Source organism: Plectropomus leopardus, chromosome 20 (genome assembly GCF_026936395.1).
Source record: "Plectropomus leopardus strain MGB_pleo_1.0 chromosome 20, ASM2693639v1, whole genome shotgun sequence".
Lineage (NCBI taxonomy): Eukaryota > Metazoa > Chordata > Actinopteri > Perciformes > Serranidae > Plectropomus > Plectropomus leopardus.
The window spans coordinates 15,277,983-15,292,183 of NC_142195.1; the positions used below are offsets into that span (position 1 = coordinate 15,277,983).

The window sequence follows — 14,201 nt, forward strand, 5'->3', positions numbered from 1 at the left end:
AGAAAAGATTTTGGTTGTTAGATCTGGTCAATCTGATTGAGACCAGAATGCTACAGGCTGTAGTTGTCAGTGGAGATGGAGGAAGTGAAACCTCTGATCTTGTCAGTCTTATTACTCATACTCACATTGGGTTCACTTGTAATCAATTAAATAGATATTAAAATATTTCCCATTTTTCTGGGGACAGCCTGAAACTCCATCCCTGCTTGAGAACAATTATTGTAGATTATGCACAAAACATGTAGAATATTTATGTGATGAAATGCTGCAACCATAAAAACATGTAAACATATATATTTATTATGGTATTTAGCTAGTAAAAATAAAAACATTTTCTTATATTGTTCATCCCAAAATAATACACACCAAAGAAAACATCCTCAAAACAAAATGAAAAATCTGCAATGAAATATGTTTGGATGAACAGATTCTGGCCAAAATTATTTCAAACATGTAAGACAAACAAAATGAAAAGATAAAAATGGAACAAAATGGAAAAAAAATATTTAAAAATGGATGATAACCTCTACAAAAAACTCAGAATAGTTTCAAATAGGCAACAAGAAATTGCATCTTACATGTTCGAAAAGTAGTAGGAGGAAGTATTAACTTATTATTTCCCAAGCCTTCTCAGCTAATCAGTTAATTAATTCGTGAACTTCATCTCTAATACACACACACACACACACATATATACACTCACATATTTACACACAGACTCACATACATACAAACATAGCCTACACACCATATACAAACGTATACCTACACATGTGCATACACATGCATATATGGATCCCACCAATCTACCCGCAGAGCCTACACATACACGCATATTCATATATGAAATATATAATATATGAAATAATATTCTACAATTCTACAGTTTCATTTAGCAGACGCTTTTATCCAACACAAGCAAGAATTGAGATATAAGGAAAAAACCCTTAGTAAGTGCAAAAAGTGCTTCAGGCGTGATTGGTCACAGGTATTGCCGTCTAGTGGCAGAAGGAGTGCCGTACAGCCCCCCCCCTTTTTTTTTTTTTGGAAACCAAAGTAATAACCAATAGCGATCTCAGCATCTGAGATTCAACAATCTCAGTATCACTACTTACGATGACAATCAACATACAACATCACACAACTTTGTCAGTGCTAGATAATCACTAGGTGCTGGGTTTTGGACCATCTGACTTACTCTACCCCAAAAGGCAAAGAGGAGAAGAGATATGCGCGCATGCATACGTGTGCGCACCTGCACACAACCAAACACACAAAGTTAAGCTCTTATTATATTTAGAAGCATTAGGGTGCCTGCTGGGATGGCATCAAAAACTATGACAAATACCGTAGAGGGTGTTGGACGCATGTGTACGCGCGTGATGCCAGTGAACGTGATATAACACATGAAGCACCGCCCCCCTCCGCGCGATGCGTTTAAATGAGACTTCACAGCGCGCGCGTTCACTACTCAACCATCATAGCAACTTCAAGACTCGGAGCCCCTTGTCGTTCGTGGGCTGTTTGCTTCAAGAACCAGCATGTCCTACACAAAGTTTGTATCCGCTTTTATTAGGGCGAACCCGGGCAATTTTGGGAAAATACGTATATCACCTGCAAGATGCCGATCAACAGTGGCATCCACCAAGAGCCAGGAGGAGAAAGAGCAGCAGATAGATGGATGCACCGTGGTGGAGGCTGTGCCGGTTGAACTCATAAGCGAAACCAAAAATGTGAAAAACACGCAGTTACATAAAATCCACATTGACTTCGACAACACGGAGGAAGCCTACAAAAGCAAAGGTAACATTGAACTGCTGCGAAGTCTGCTGGTCTTCAAGCTTTGTACATTTGACTTCCTCGTTGAAAAGAACAAAGAGGTGAGTGGATTTTTTAAAATGTTTTTTGATCAAGAACATTCATTTTTTTTCAGTATTTAATGAGTCAAATTGTAAATTCAGCCTATAACTGCGTAATAATTAAGTAACTAGGCAAGCAAAATGATGTAAGAATGTGTTGTAAGATGCAAGTAAAATTATGTTATGATAATGGCACTAAATAATAACTACGGAGACACAATAACTTGTTGTCATTGTTATGTTTTCAGTTGATGGATCTGAGTAAGAAGTTGTTTGGTCAGTGGATGTTTGAAAAGTTGATGAAGATGACCTTCTATGGTCAGTTTGTGGCCGGTGAAGACCACAACTCCATCAAACCATTGATCCAGAAGAATCAAGCCTTTGGAGTGGGGGCAGTTTTGGACTACAGTGTTGAGGAGGATTTGACACAAGAGGAGGCAGAAAAGAAGGAAATGGAGTAAGTAATGTTTACATATAAAAATGACAATGAATGGAGCTTTAAGAGCTTTGGCTCACTATGAAATGTGCAGATGTTATAAACCAAGCACCATTAATCAGTTTTGGCTTTAATAAATGTGCACTGGATGATCAGCCGTTTGCAAGTTTTGCAACATACCTGAGTAAAGTTTATTTGTTTAGCGCAGTATCACTTGCTCCACAGCCCAGCCCATGCTTTATTGAAGACAACGCAAAATAAATAAAAAAACTTGTGAAACTGGGAGAGGCCATTTAAAGAGGGAACACCTGCTCCCACCCCTCTGCACGCATGGTTGTAATAGGAGCTGCACACTGGGAAGAGCCATGACAAATTATTGCAATGAACACATTTACAATAATAATACCTTTATTGTGGAATCATTGTAATAATCTGCTTTGAGTTATATTATAGTAAAAAAAACAAAGTATAATGAAACTTAATTTTTGTTATTGTCTTTACAACAAAGTATTTTAGATGCTTTTTTGCATGTTATTGTACACATTATCTCTGGCTCTGTGATTGTGGAGCACATAATATTTTTCCCATGGCCCCCTAAATGGGTTGTTAACCGTTAAAAACCTGCACAATTTGGTTTGATTTCTTTCAAAAACACAGGCAAAAGGAAATTAGCAACTTAACAAGACATTTCCCAAAAATTAGCCAGCAATTTGTAAAAAAAAGAAAAAAAAGTTATAAGAAAGAAAAGTAAACAAAACAGAACAAATAAAGAAAGAAAAAGACCCCTAAAGGTGATGGAGAAAAATATATACATTTTATATTAATATTATATTATTATATTAATTATAAATATCATTTTTTGGACATTTTTACCTTGTTTTTAATAATTTTTAAATACTCCCATTTTCAAGTCATTTTCTTGTCACTTTTTGCAAAAATTTTAAACTTTTTTAAATAGCTTGTGAAAAGTGTCTGAACGCAGCACAAGAAAACACATGTTGATCCAGGTTTCAAAGGGTTAAACCAACCAAGATAGAGCTGTATGCTTGTTAAGGGAAATTTACCAGTTCAAAATAAATGGCTCTGATATTTGAAATACAGGTTAAAAGTCTGACCTGGCCAGCCCACCCTAGTTTAATACTTATTTATTATTTTTTGTTTTCACCAGTGTCTTTATTATACATTGTCCCCCTGCAAATTACAGTGTGACTTCTTAATTTACATTACAACAGTCCAATAAACGATATATTGATATTATTCATTCTTATCTTATCACTTCAGGTGTGGCTTTCGTCATGTTTCTTATCAAATTATCATGAGTCACGCATTGCACAGTATGTTTCCTTTACACAAACAGACTGTAAACATACAGTATTTAACCTCCAGAAGCACAAGCAGTGCCTGTCTGCTATTGGTTGGCTAGGACCAACTCCTCCCCTCTGATTGGTTGAGCTGGTTATTCAGACTGGGGGGATGTGCCACCTGAAAACGTTGCCAGCCTTGTAGAGTAATGTGCTACATCTGTTATGTGCCAGATCCTTTCATGGGGCTTTCACACACACGGAAGTGTTATGTAATGTTCTGAGGAGGAAATGAGATTATTTTTGAAACAAGGATTATCTCACTGAGCAGGAAACATACACACGGCAAACTGAATGAAAACATATTTTTGTGTGGGATCCAGTGATCATTATCGAGAAGAGAGTGTTAGGTCTATGATGAAGATAACACAGTGAACCCAGCAGTTTGTCCCCTGATGCATCTCTCATGTCACAACACGTCTATCCAAACTGCATCAAGCGGTCTCTGAAAAACTGGTTTAAATGTGTTTGCCTTTCCTGAACATTCAAACTTTTCTTGTTTACCCATGAAAACAGTTTTCCTTCCCATGTTTACCATTTGCATACCATCAGGTTAATTAACCCTTTGAAACCTGGATTGACAACAGTGTTCTTGTGCTGTGTTCAGACGCATTTCACAAGGATTAAAACCTTTAAACCCAGAGCAAACTGGTCTGATTTCTTTTGAAAACATGGGCAACAAACCCAATGAGCAACCTGGCAAGAAATGTCCCCAAAATTGCAAGAAATTAGAAAATTATTTTTTAAAAGCCGGAGGAAAATTAAAACTAGTTACAATTAATATTACGTATTTAAATGTATGTTACAGAATTATTATTATTTTTAAGCACCCTTTTGGAGGCACATTTTTGACTTTGCTATCTTCCTTTTTTGTGCTAATTTTCATGCAATTTTCTTGTATTTTTACAACTTTATTGTACATTTTTAGGGAACTTATTAAGTGTCTCATTGTCTTTCCGTGTTTTTTTTTTTAAGAAATCCAGCAACTTTGCTTGGGTTTTAAAGGGTTTACTGATTTCAAACAATAGTGCATGAGAAAGTGATAATAAAGAAAATAGAGATTCGATAATATCTTTTTCACTTGTTGATTAGATAAATCAATGATTTCAAGCAGATGCCGCCTTTTTTTTGCTGTTCTGTTCTGATGTCGGTCTCTTCTTTTTCAGTTCATGCGTTTCTGAAGCGGAGAAAGAAAGCCCAGGTTTGTATACATATATATATATATATATATATATATATATATATATATATATATATATATATATATATATATATATATATATATATATATATATATAAAATAACAGATTTATTGTATGTAATGTATTGCAACCGTTAAGTTATCAAACATGTTTCACAACTAGCCACTGCATGCTTCATTGACTCATTAACAGTCTGCAAGACAGGCAGGCAGGCAGCTGGATAGACTGTTTTACTGGTTAGCTTTCAGCTGCATCAGCTTGACCTGAATACAGCAAAAGTCTAGTCAAGTGTCAGGTGTTGGTGTGTCTAGCCATATGGTCATGTGGTGTAGCCTGGAGAGTACTGGTTATATCTGGATTTAGTACAGTCTGAAATGTCCCGTGCAGTGAGGACACGAGAAGACATTTGGTTCATGTTACTCAGCTGACGTACTTTCTCTGGTCTTACTTTGAAGTCTGATGTGATGATAAATGTCAATTCATCAGTTACAAGCCGTCATCTCTTAAAATACATATTCTTAGTATTACTCTCTCTGGAAGTAATATCAGTAACAGCAGCAGTGCTACCTGGTTACTCATGGTGAGATACATGTTTAGACAGAAAACTTACTCATTTCTAAAATAATGGTTAATTAACTGTGAATGTTCCCATAAACCATTTTGCATGTGATACATTTATTATGGCGTCAATAAATACATGTGCAGCACTAAAGCTTGTAGGACTGAAACAATTCTTTTGATTATGCCAACAAAAAGAAACTACTTTTAATAACTTTAAATTGTTCATATTGTCTCCAGAAATGTATTGTGTTTTTCCTGAAATTTCTGAATATTATAAATTATCTCGTAGATAAAAAAGATAATGGAGATTTTTAACTCGTGGTGAGCTACAAATTATTAGTAGTTCAAAATACCAAAAATATGTAGAGGGGAAAAAAAGCTTTGAGTTGGTGATGAAAACTTTTTACGTGTTAAGCAGCTAATATTTTCTTTTTTTCACTCCAGGTGCGGATCATCGTGAGAAGAAGTACAAGGCTCATCGGCAGTTCGGAGACAGACGTGGAGGGGTTATTAGTGCTCGTACCTACTTCTATGCAGACGAGAACAAATGTGACAACCAAATGGAGACATTTATAAACTGCATCAGAGCCTCTGGTAAGTACTAAAGTTTAAAAGGAATAAATCAAGAAACACAATAACTTTGTTTGGCTATTACTGGAATGGCTGTGCAGACACAATGTATTGTGTCTGGGTGGAAAATTTTACAAACTGACAGATGTATAATATGTTATTAATTTCAGGGGGAGCCTCAGCAGACGGATTTTCTGCCATCAAAATGACTGCTCTGGGACGCCCACAGTTCCTTGTATGTGTTTCTTTATGTTTTTAATATTAATGGAAGTTACAGAATTTAGATAACAGTGTAATTGGCAATAACAGTGCCACTAGATCAAACACTACAAATCACACATGGTTTATGATAGGGTAAAACGCCATTTATTTTTTTCTTTATGGTTTTGCCATTTGATTAGTCTAGTCATAGGTTCACACTGTGTACAAACTGTAACAGTTTTAGGCTTTATCACTAAATTTCTAATAAAATATCCAGAATTCTGCATTGCAGGAAGGTGGCAGGAAAATGAGGCAACAGAGAAACTTTCGCTTTTAACATTCTCACACAAAAATGGAAACTTTATGCCAACTGACAGTGAGCAGTTTCTGTGTATGAAATGTGTCCAGGTAATCCTATAACAGTATGACTGAAATGCATTGATGAATTGCTCTGTGTTTGAACAGCTCCAGTTTTCAGAAGTCCTGGTGAAATGGAGACAGTTCTTTAACTTTCTCGCAGCACAGCAGGGAAAATCTGACATGATGGTTTTGGAACAAAAGCTGGAGCTGGAACAACTCAAGGTGTGTCTTGCCTTCAGCAAAAATTTAACGCAGGTTCATGCATGTTTATCCGTAACTGGTGTCCTCTGATGATGTTTAAATGCTTCAAAGATGTTCATGACTTTAGGTGCCGTGTCCTTTGTTTAAAAAATAAGTTGCAATATATGTTTTTTAATAGCTGAAATATTTCTTTGTAGGAAAGTTTGACAGAGATGGGTGTTGGAGCCAAAGATGACATAGAGAACTGGTTTACTGGAGAGAAGCTGGGTTCGTCAGGGTGAGTCAGTCACTCATTACTGCAGTGATAACTACAAATACTTTGTATAATACTATTATAATACTTTTTTTATATGCATCCATACAACATAGCCCCTGACCCTCTTGATTCACTGTTTAGTAAGAAGGAGTGTTAACATATTTTAACGTGTTAATATACATTTTCTCACATCTCATTGCCAGAACGATAGATCTGCTGGACTGGAACAGTCTAATAAATGACACAACAAAAATCTCCAATCTGCTTATGGTGCCAAACCTGGAGGTGAGTCATGTAAATATTTGGTGGTATGCCCAGAATCTGAACAGGATATAAGTATTTTTTTCCCTGAAAAAAGACATAAATACGCAGTTCAGTACATTTTGCCCATGTATGTCGTCCTCTGTTTATATCAGTGTGGTAATTTCTCATCGTATGTGTACACCGAGACAACCTTAATATTATGCTTAAAGGGCATGTGTCTGAAATTGAAACAGCACTGAATAGCAGAAACACATTTTTTGTGATAATTTTCCTGTTTTAGCTGAAGGAAATATGTCACAAACTACCTGAACGACATTTCAGACCCCTACATTTTTACAGATCAGTGTAACCATACATTCAATGGATAGAGATGCAAATAAATTAATAAAATAGATGAGAGACAACGGTTTTCGTTTGTCCATGAGAACTTGGACTAAATTAACTTTTTGTGAGAACAAACTGATACAAATCTTGGAAGAAATGGACCCTCTTTCCACAAGATAACTTGCCTGCGTGATATCATGTCTTTTTCCAACAAGAAAACATTTTTTCCGATGAGGTAAAAAACATAATATCATTTGGAACTTGCTCTTTTAATTTCCGCAGAGCTGGTGTAAGTCGAATTATAGTGCACGTGCTAATGTGGCCAGTGGTATTGAGGTCAGTTGTGAAACTCAATCAGTTTGGAAAGAGACGCTGGATGAAAATGGTGCTCGTGCTGCTCTGACTCTCACTCACCTGACCTCCGCCTTGTCTGTCACACACTGACAAATTTAGTATTCATAGTGATAAAGTTTGCAGGTTTTCCTTATCATAATGGCTTTGGAGGCAAATACAGAGCATGTCCATGTTTTGTGTGTGGATTTGCAGACAGGACATCTGGAGCCTTTGTTAAACAAGTTTACAGCTGAGGAGGAGAGGCAGATGAAGAGAATGCTGCAAAGAGTGGACGTTCTGGCCAAGGTGAGAATGTGCATTTAGTAAATACTTGCATGAAGCAATACTCAAATCCAAGAAGTCAAACCTGAGATGAATTGCGTTTACTGAGCTGTCTGTTACAGAGCCCTTTAAAATGTAACTATTCTTGGTCTGTGCGCCCAGCATGCTGTGGAGAATGGGGTGAGACTAATGGTGGACGCCGAGCAGACGTACTTCCAGCCAGCTATCAGTCGACTGACCCTGGAAATGCAGAGGAAGTTCAACAGAGAAAAGCCAATCATTTTTAACACATACCAGTGTTACCTCAAGGTGAGATCACATCAGTCATTACATCTCATCATCACAAGTTTTACAGCTACAAATCCTTCTCTGTGTCTCAACTGTGAAACCAAAATTATTTGTTACGTCCATTCTGTTGGTACATTTTATGTCAAGTTAAAAATAGGTTGTGTCTTTGCTGTGCTGGTTTTATCACAGACAAGGACAGAAAAGCCTGAACAGATATTTTGTTCGTGTACTATAGCACGCTCTTGTGCTCTGTCCATAGAGCTCCATAGAGAACAATACATTAAATGGAGACATTAAGGATTGATAACATTTAATTGATACCAATGCCATTTCCGATTCTCATATCAGTCAGATTCTTTATTGAATCCCTTATTGATTCCAAATCTATCCACTCTACTATCTAAAATGGAAGAATATTTGTGCAGCATTTGTATTCATATAACTTTTCTTAGTCATATAAAAAAATCTGCTAAGCCTGCCTGTTTAGCACTCATTTTGTTTGATAGGATATTTACTCTTTGTGGCTGACATGCTGCACATTTGGTAAGCAGCAGCAGTTGTGCATAGAGGGTCAAATACATGGATTCAGCATATAACTTATGTTTCCACCCTTACTTAAAACGCTATTGTCTTTCTTTGTGAAATGAAGCCACACTTTTGACCATGACTACTTGTTGCAAGTTTCTAGCAGACAAGACGCTTGTGCAACTACAGAAAAACATGCAGGCATCGACAAAAGAAACTGATAAGCTTGAAGCCGTATGTTTTCAATGATTCTGACAATTTGGAAACGTTTCTAGTTTCTATCTCTAAGAGATATCACAAGCAGTTCTTGAAATGTCATGTTTTTCTATTCAGGAATGTTTGTTTTACACATGTAAATCTTGTTTCTGTGCCCACCGAGGCACCCTGCCCTAGGATGGTTTGAGTTTAGTAATATGCTTTTGTGTTTTTTTAATACTTTTAGGAAGCCTATGACAATGTAACCGTGGATGTTGAGCTGTCAAGACGTGAGGGCTGGTACTTTGGTGCCAAACTGGTTCGTGGAGCCTACATGTACCAAGAGAGAGACAGAGCCAAAGAGATTGGCTATGAAGACCCGATAAACCCAGACTATGAGGCCACCAACAGGATGTATCATAAGTACGTTTTCAATTATTATCAAAACACTTCGTGGCTCTGCTAGTATATGGCTAAATCCTAACCATTTGTTGTTTGTGCAGGTGTTTGGAGTATGTGCTGGAGGAGATCGAACACAGCAGGAAAGCCAATATCATGGTCGCAACTCACAACGAGGACACTGTGAAATTTACTCTAGAAAAGTACGTTTTGTCTCAGGCCTGAATGAAAACTTCAGACACAATGCGCTAAGTGCATTTTGTTTGAACATGCACAAAAGGCTTAAACCTGTCATTCATGAAGGATTAATCTTAAAGGTTTAAAAGAATGCTCAGGACGTGGTGCTTAGTGACTTTACCAACCATTTATAGGATTTACAGAATGCGATTGCCACATGAATGGTTAAATACGATACTCCAGCTCCTCTTACGTAACAGCCGTTTAACGTGTGTGGTTTGTTCTGTTTTTTCAGGATGAATGAGATGGGCCTTTCCCCCACTGAGAATAAAGTTTACTTTGGACAGCTGCTTGGCATGTGTGACCAGATCAGCTTCCCACTAGGTATGTTGCACTCAGCTCGGGGTACTAAAAGTAAACAGCGAGTTATGGAATCGTGGAGGCTTACATCACACAGTCATATGGCCATAGAGGTTCCACTGAAATGTAGTCGGCATACACACGTCAGCTTTTTAACACTCGCGCAGCCACTGACCTTACAAATAGTCTGGCCAGTCTATTGATATCTTGGGAACAAACAACTCTCAGTGTCCTTATTACCTAATGAAATGTCAGCTTGGCTCAGCACGCTATCAGTCAGAGCAGAAACACGTCACCACCCAAAAAGTGATTAGGGTGCACATACAAGCAAATAGCAAACAGTGCATGTGTACATAATAGCTATTTTTTATTACTCTGTATAGCAAAAACTCACACAAGTATCCCTTTGCATGATAAAGATGATTTCAAGAGTCTGTTTAAATGTTATGCAAGACAGATACAGAAGACAAATACCTGAGGTAATTCTTCAAACCCCATGTCAGTGTGAAGGGCATTTTTAATTTTTAAGAATATGGTTTTCAACAGATGAATAGTGATAGTTAATGCTGTAGCAGCCCTAATGTTCCCTCCACTTGTGACATAAGGCCTTGTCTGACTTTGCCATATCACTTGATATGTGATATCAAACCCTGTTTTTACATATAAGTGTTATCTTAACACAACATTTATTTATCATAGATTCATTTCTACATTTTAAATAAGTTGTTTTAAAGGTCCAGTGTGTAGGATTAAGGGGAATATATTGGCAGAAATTGAATATAATATAGTATATATGTTTTCTCTCCTAAAATAATATTCGTTGTGTTTTTATTACCTTAAAATGAGCTGTTTGTATCTGCAAAGGGAGTCTGCCATGTTGCAGTGCCATGTTTATACAGTAGCCTAGAATGGACAAACCAAACACTGGCTCTAGATAGGGCCATTCACATTTTCACGTCTGCCATCATAGTTATGTTTTTTTTTTAGTATTTTTAACTGTTTAATTCACCTGGTCCCTTTGTTTTGAAGAGGTAGAGACCTCTGCGGATAATTCATGCCATGGTAAAAACCTCCTGAACAACTGGATCTTAAGTTATCAGAGAAAAAAAAGGTGAACACACATTAGCAGGTGCCAAACAGCGTAGGAGAAACACCGATTTGTAACGTGAAACTCCTTAATTCAGCGTTTAAATCACCTGGTCCATTTGTTTTAGAGAGTAAGAGACCAGAGTAAACAAGTACATTTTGATAGCTTTCCCCTGTTAACCTGATGAGCTCATGTCAGCTTAACGTGTATGTTGGACATTACATCCTAAGTGATGACATGGAGTAAAGATAATGGACATTGATTTGTGTTTCTTTGCTCTGTGTTAAAAAACAGGCCAAGCAGGTTTCCCGGTCTATAAGTACGTTCCATATGGCCCAGTCAATGAGGTCATTCCTTATCTGTCTCGTCGGGCTCAAGAGAATCGCGGCTTCATGAAGGGATCGCAGAGAGAGCGCAGCCTGCTGTGGACCGAGCTGAGGCGCAGGCTGCTGGGTGGACAGATTTTCTACAAGCCTGTCTACTGAATCACAGGACCACAACATATTAACCGCAGTATGTCTGTAATCATTCCACCATCTTTACCAGTTAACTGCTCTTTGTAGAGGAAGATTAATGTCCCGCTCTGACTTGTTGGGCTGCACCATATGGAGGAAAGTTTGGCCATTTTACTGACAGATATTTAATGTGTAGTATTGTTTGCAGTAATTATTTTATCAGTAAATTTAAAACAGGAATCTTTAAAACACAATCACTATGGCACATTATGGAGATAAATATGCAGACTGACTAAGAAGTGATGATTTATTTTTTTCTCTTTATTACAATGTGTTTCTTTAACTCAAAAATTGGCCATAGTAATCCCCAGAATCAACTTAACATCTGTGATTCTATATGCTTCATGGAAATGTGTATGCCTCTAGACTTTGATTGTTTCTGATATACAAAGTGAGATTATTCAGTAGAGGCCAAGAAAAGTATATTGTGTATATAGTTTTACCAAAGGTGGCTTACTTGTATATAAATATATGTCCTGTGTGTTTTTCATGGTGTTTGTTTAGTGCTGAGTTTATCTCACCTAGTTTTCACTGATAAGTGCCTCATGATTGTTTTCACATTAACTGGAAGCGATCAGCAACTGTTCAATGTAGTTTTATTATTGTAACTGTACACTCCTCTGAGGAGACTAAATTATTTTAGCATATTTATAGGTCATACTATGTGTCATCGTGTTAATCTGCTTGAACAATTAGCTACCAAGTTATTGTGCAGCATAGCGATTGTGATTGCTTTAAATTCAGCATCACGAACCAGATTATGCTCTTTTTGATCTCTCGTGACACCTGCACGTTGAAGGGCTAAGAGCAGATACAATTTAAAGTAAAAAAAAAAGACAGTTTGTTATTGTAAACTACCCCAGTTCATGTGCTGCGGATATGTGGAAATGTGTCAACTACTTGTGACGTGGAAGTGACTGCAAATAGCTAACCTTCAATTTGTCTCTGACAAAACAGACTCGTTTCACTGTCTACTGAGCGGTATGACGCTGAAGAGAGACTCAATATGATCCATTTCAGTGGATCATTCACACATAGTGTGCCTTAATTCTTGACATGTGCCAGATGGCCCTGACTTCAGAATTGTCTGAAATGAAGAGCATTTTCTGCTCATCAAACAGAGACAACGACAGCGACAGATGTTCAGAGCAGAAAACCAGGAACTGTTATGCCCTGTGTTCCAAAATGTTCCAAAAACAAACACTGCTGTGATTTTCAAGGAAAATTGCACCTAAAAGACTTTGAGAACAACTGCACCGATGCTTAAGGTACATTAGAGGAGAAACTGCCTGTGAACTCAATTTGTTTTTGTAGTAAAAGACTGATTTCATCGGTATCTCTGCTTTCAATAGTTGAAATTCGAAATGTTGTTTTTAGGACTAGAACTAAATACTGTTAATATTTTCTTAAACCTTTGTAAACGTCATAAAATTAAACTATTAAACTATTTTTTAAATGAGTATTTCCTGACAAGACAAAAGTTAATAGTCTAAAATAAAGCTGGTCTTTTTTGCAGTTTGCCTCTTTTTAAAACGATTACGCTGTCACATCATTTCTAATGCTTTTTTTTTGGTTCTACAGTAGTGTTGCCATACGGATACGATATGAGTCATGAAGACATCAAGTCTAGTCAAATTTCAAAACAATACTACAAAATGCAAGCTGCCGTCATCAGTGTGGAAGGCTGAGTTTTTGAGAGGTAACCTGGTAGCACAGGGTCATTTCAAGTATTGTAGTTGATATATTGCTTTTAGTGGAGTGCACTTCATGATTTTTTTTCGATTGATTTTGATTTTTTTCCCCTCATCGCTGCCGTATCAGCATATCATATTTTGTACAGTTGTAAAATATATGTAATTATTGATTAACAATAAAATACAGTTGACATACAAAACAGAATTGTGTTTACTTCTGTTGCAGCTATGGGTGTGTTGGAAGAGGACATTTATGTATATAGCGCTGAGCTGCAAATATGTTGCACATCAAAGGTTAAATCAAATATATATCATACATCACAAATTATCCAAAAAAATAATAATCACAACTCAAAAGCTGCATATCATGACATAATATTTTAACACTGTCTGTTGCTGCTTTAATGTTATACAAACTCTAATTGTATCATCGTAGGCAGTCCTTACTATAACTATACTATAACACTGCGTTACTGGATTGACACAATCCTTATCTTCTCTCATAGTGACGTAGACGCAGTTGTCCTCGCTGATGTGTTCTGATGTCAGTGACATCAACGGTTACAACCATTGCCAGACACAAGCTTGTGGACTGAAACCAAATCGATTTGACCCCACTATATCAGGGATGATTCAGCCTCAGCCAGAGTCAACAGCAGTTGGGATAGCACCTGAGTCCAGGTGTCTGGAGACCAAACAGTCTGCCAGCCCCAAAAACACAGCTGTGTTGAGACCGAGCAGACACTGCTCA

At 37.1% G+C, this 14,201-nt stretch overlaps 1 protein-coding gene across 1 annotated transcript; it reads left to right on the plus strand.

Annotated features, from left to right (window-relative positions):
* The first annotated feature begins 1,458 nt into the window (after positions 1-1,458).
* On the plus strand, positions 1,459-13,655 carry prodha (proline dehydrogenase (oxidase) 1a). The gene is made up of 14 exons (XM_042509540.2): positions 1,459-1,880; positions 2,108-2,316; positions 4,823-4,857; positions 5,864-6,013; positions 6,160-6,224; positions 6,656-6,772; positions 6,949-7,028; positions 7,211-7,292; positions 8,142-8,234; positions 8,373-8,519; positions 9,466-9,641; positions 9,722-9,820; positions 10,090-10,178; positions 11,536-13,655. Exons 1-14 carry the CDS (start codon positions 1,542-1,544, stop codon positions 11,724-11,726), a joined length of 1,872 nt encoding a protein of 623 aa, XP_042365474.1. The 5' UTR covers positions 1,459-1,541; the 3' UTR covers positions 11,727-13,655.
* Positions 13,656-14,201: the final 546 nt, after the last annotated feature.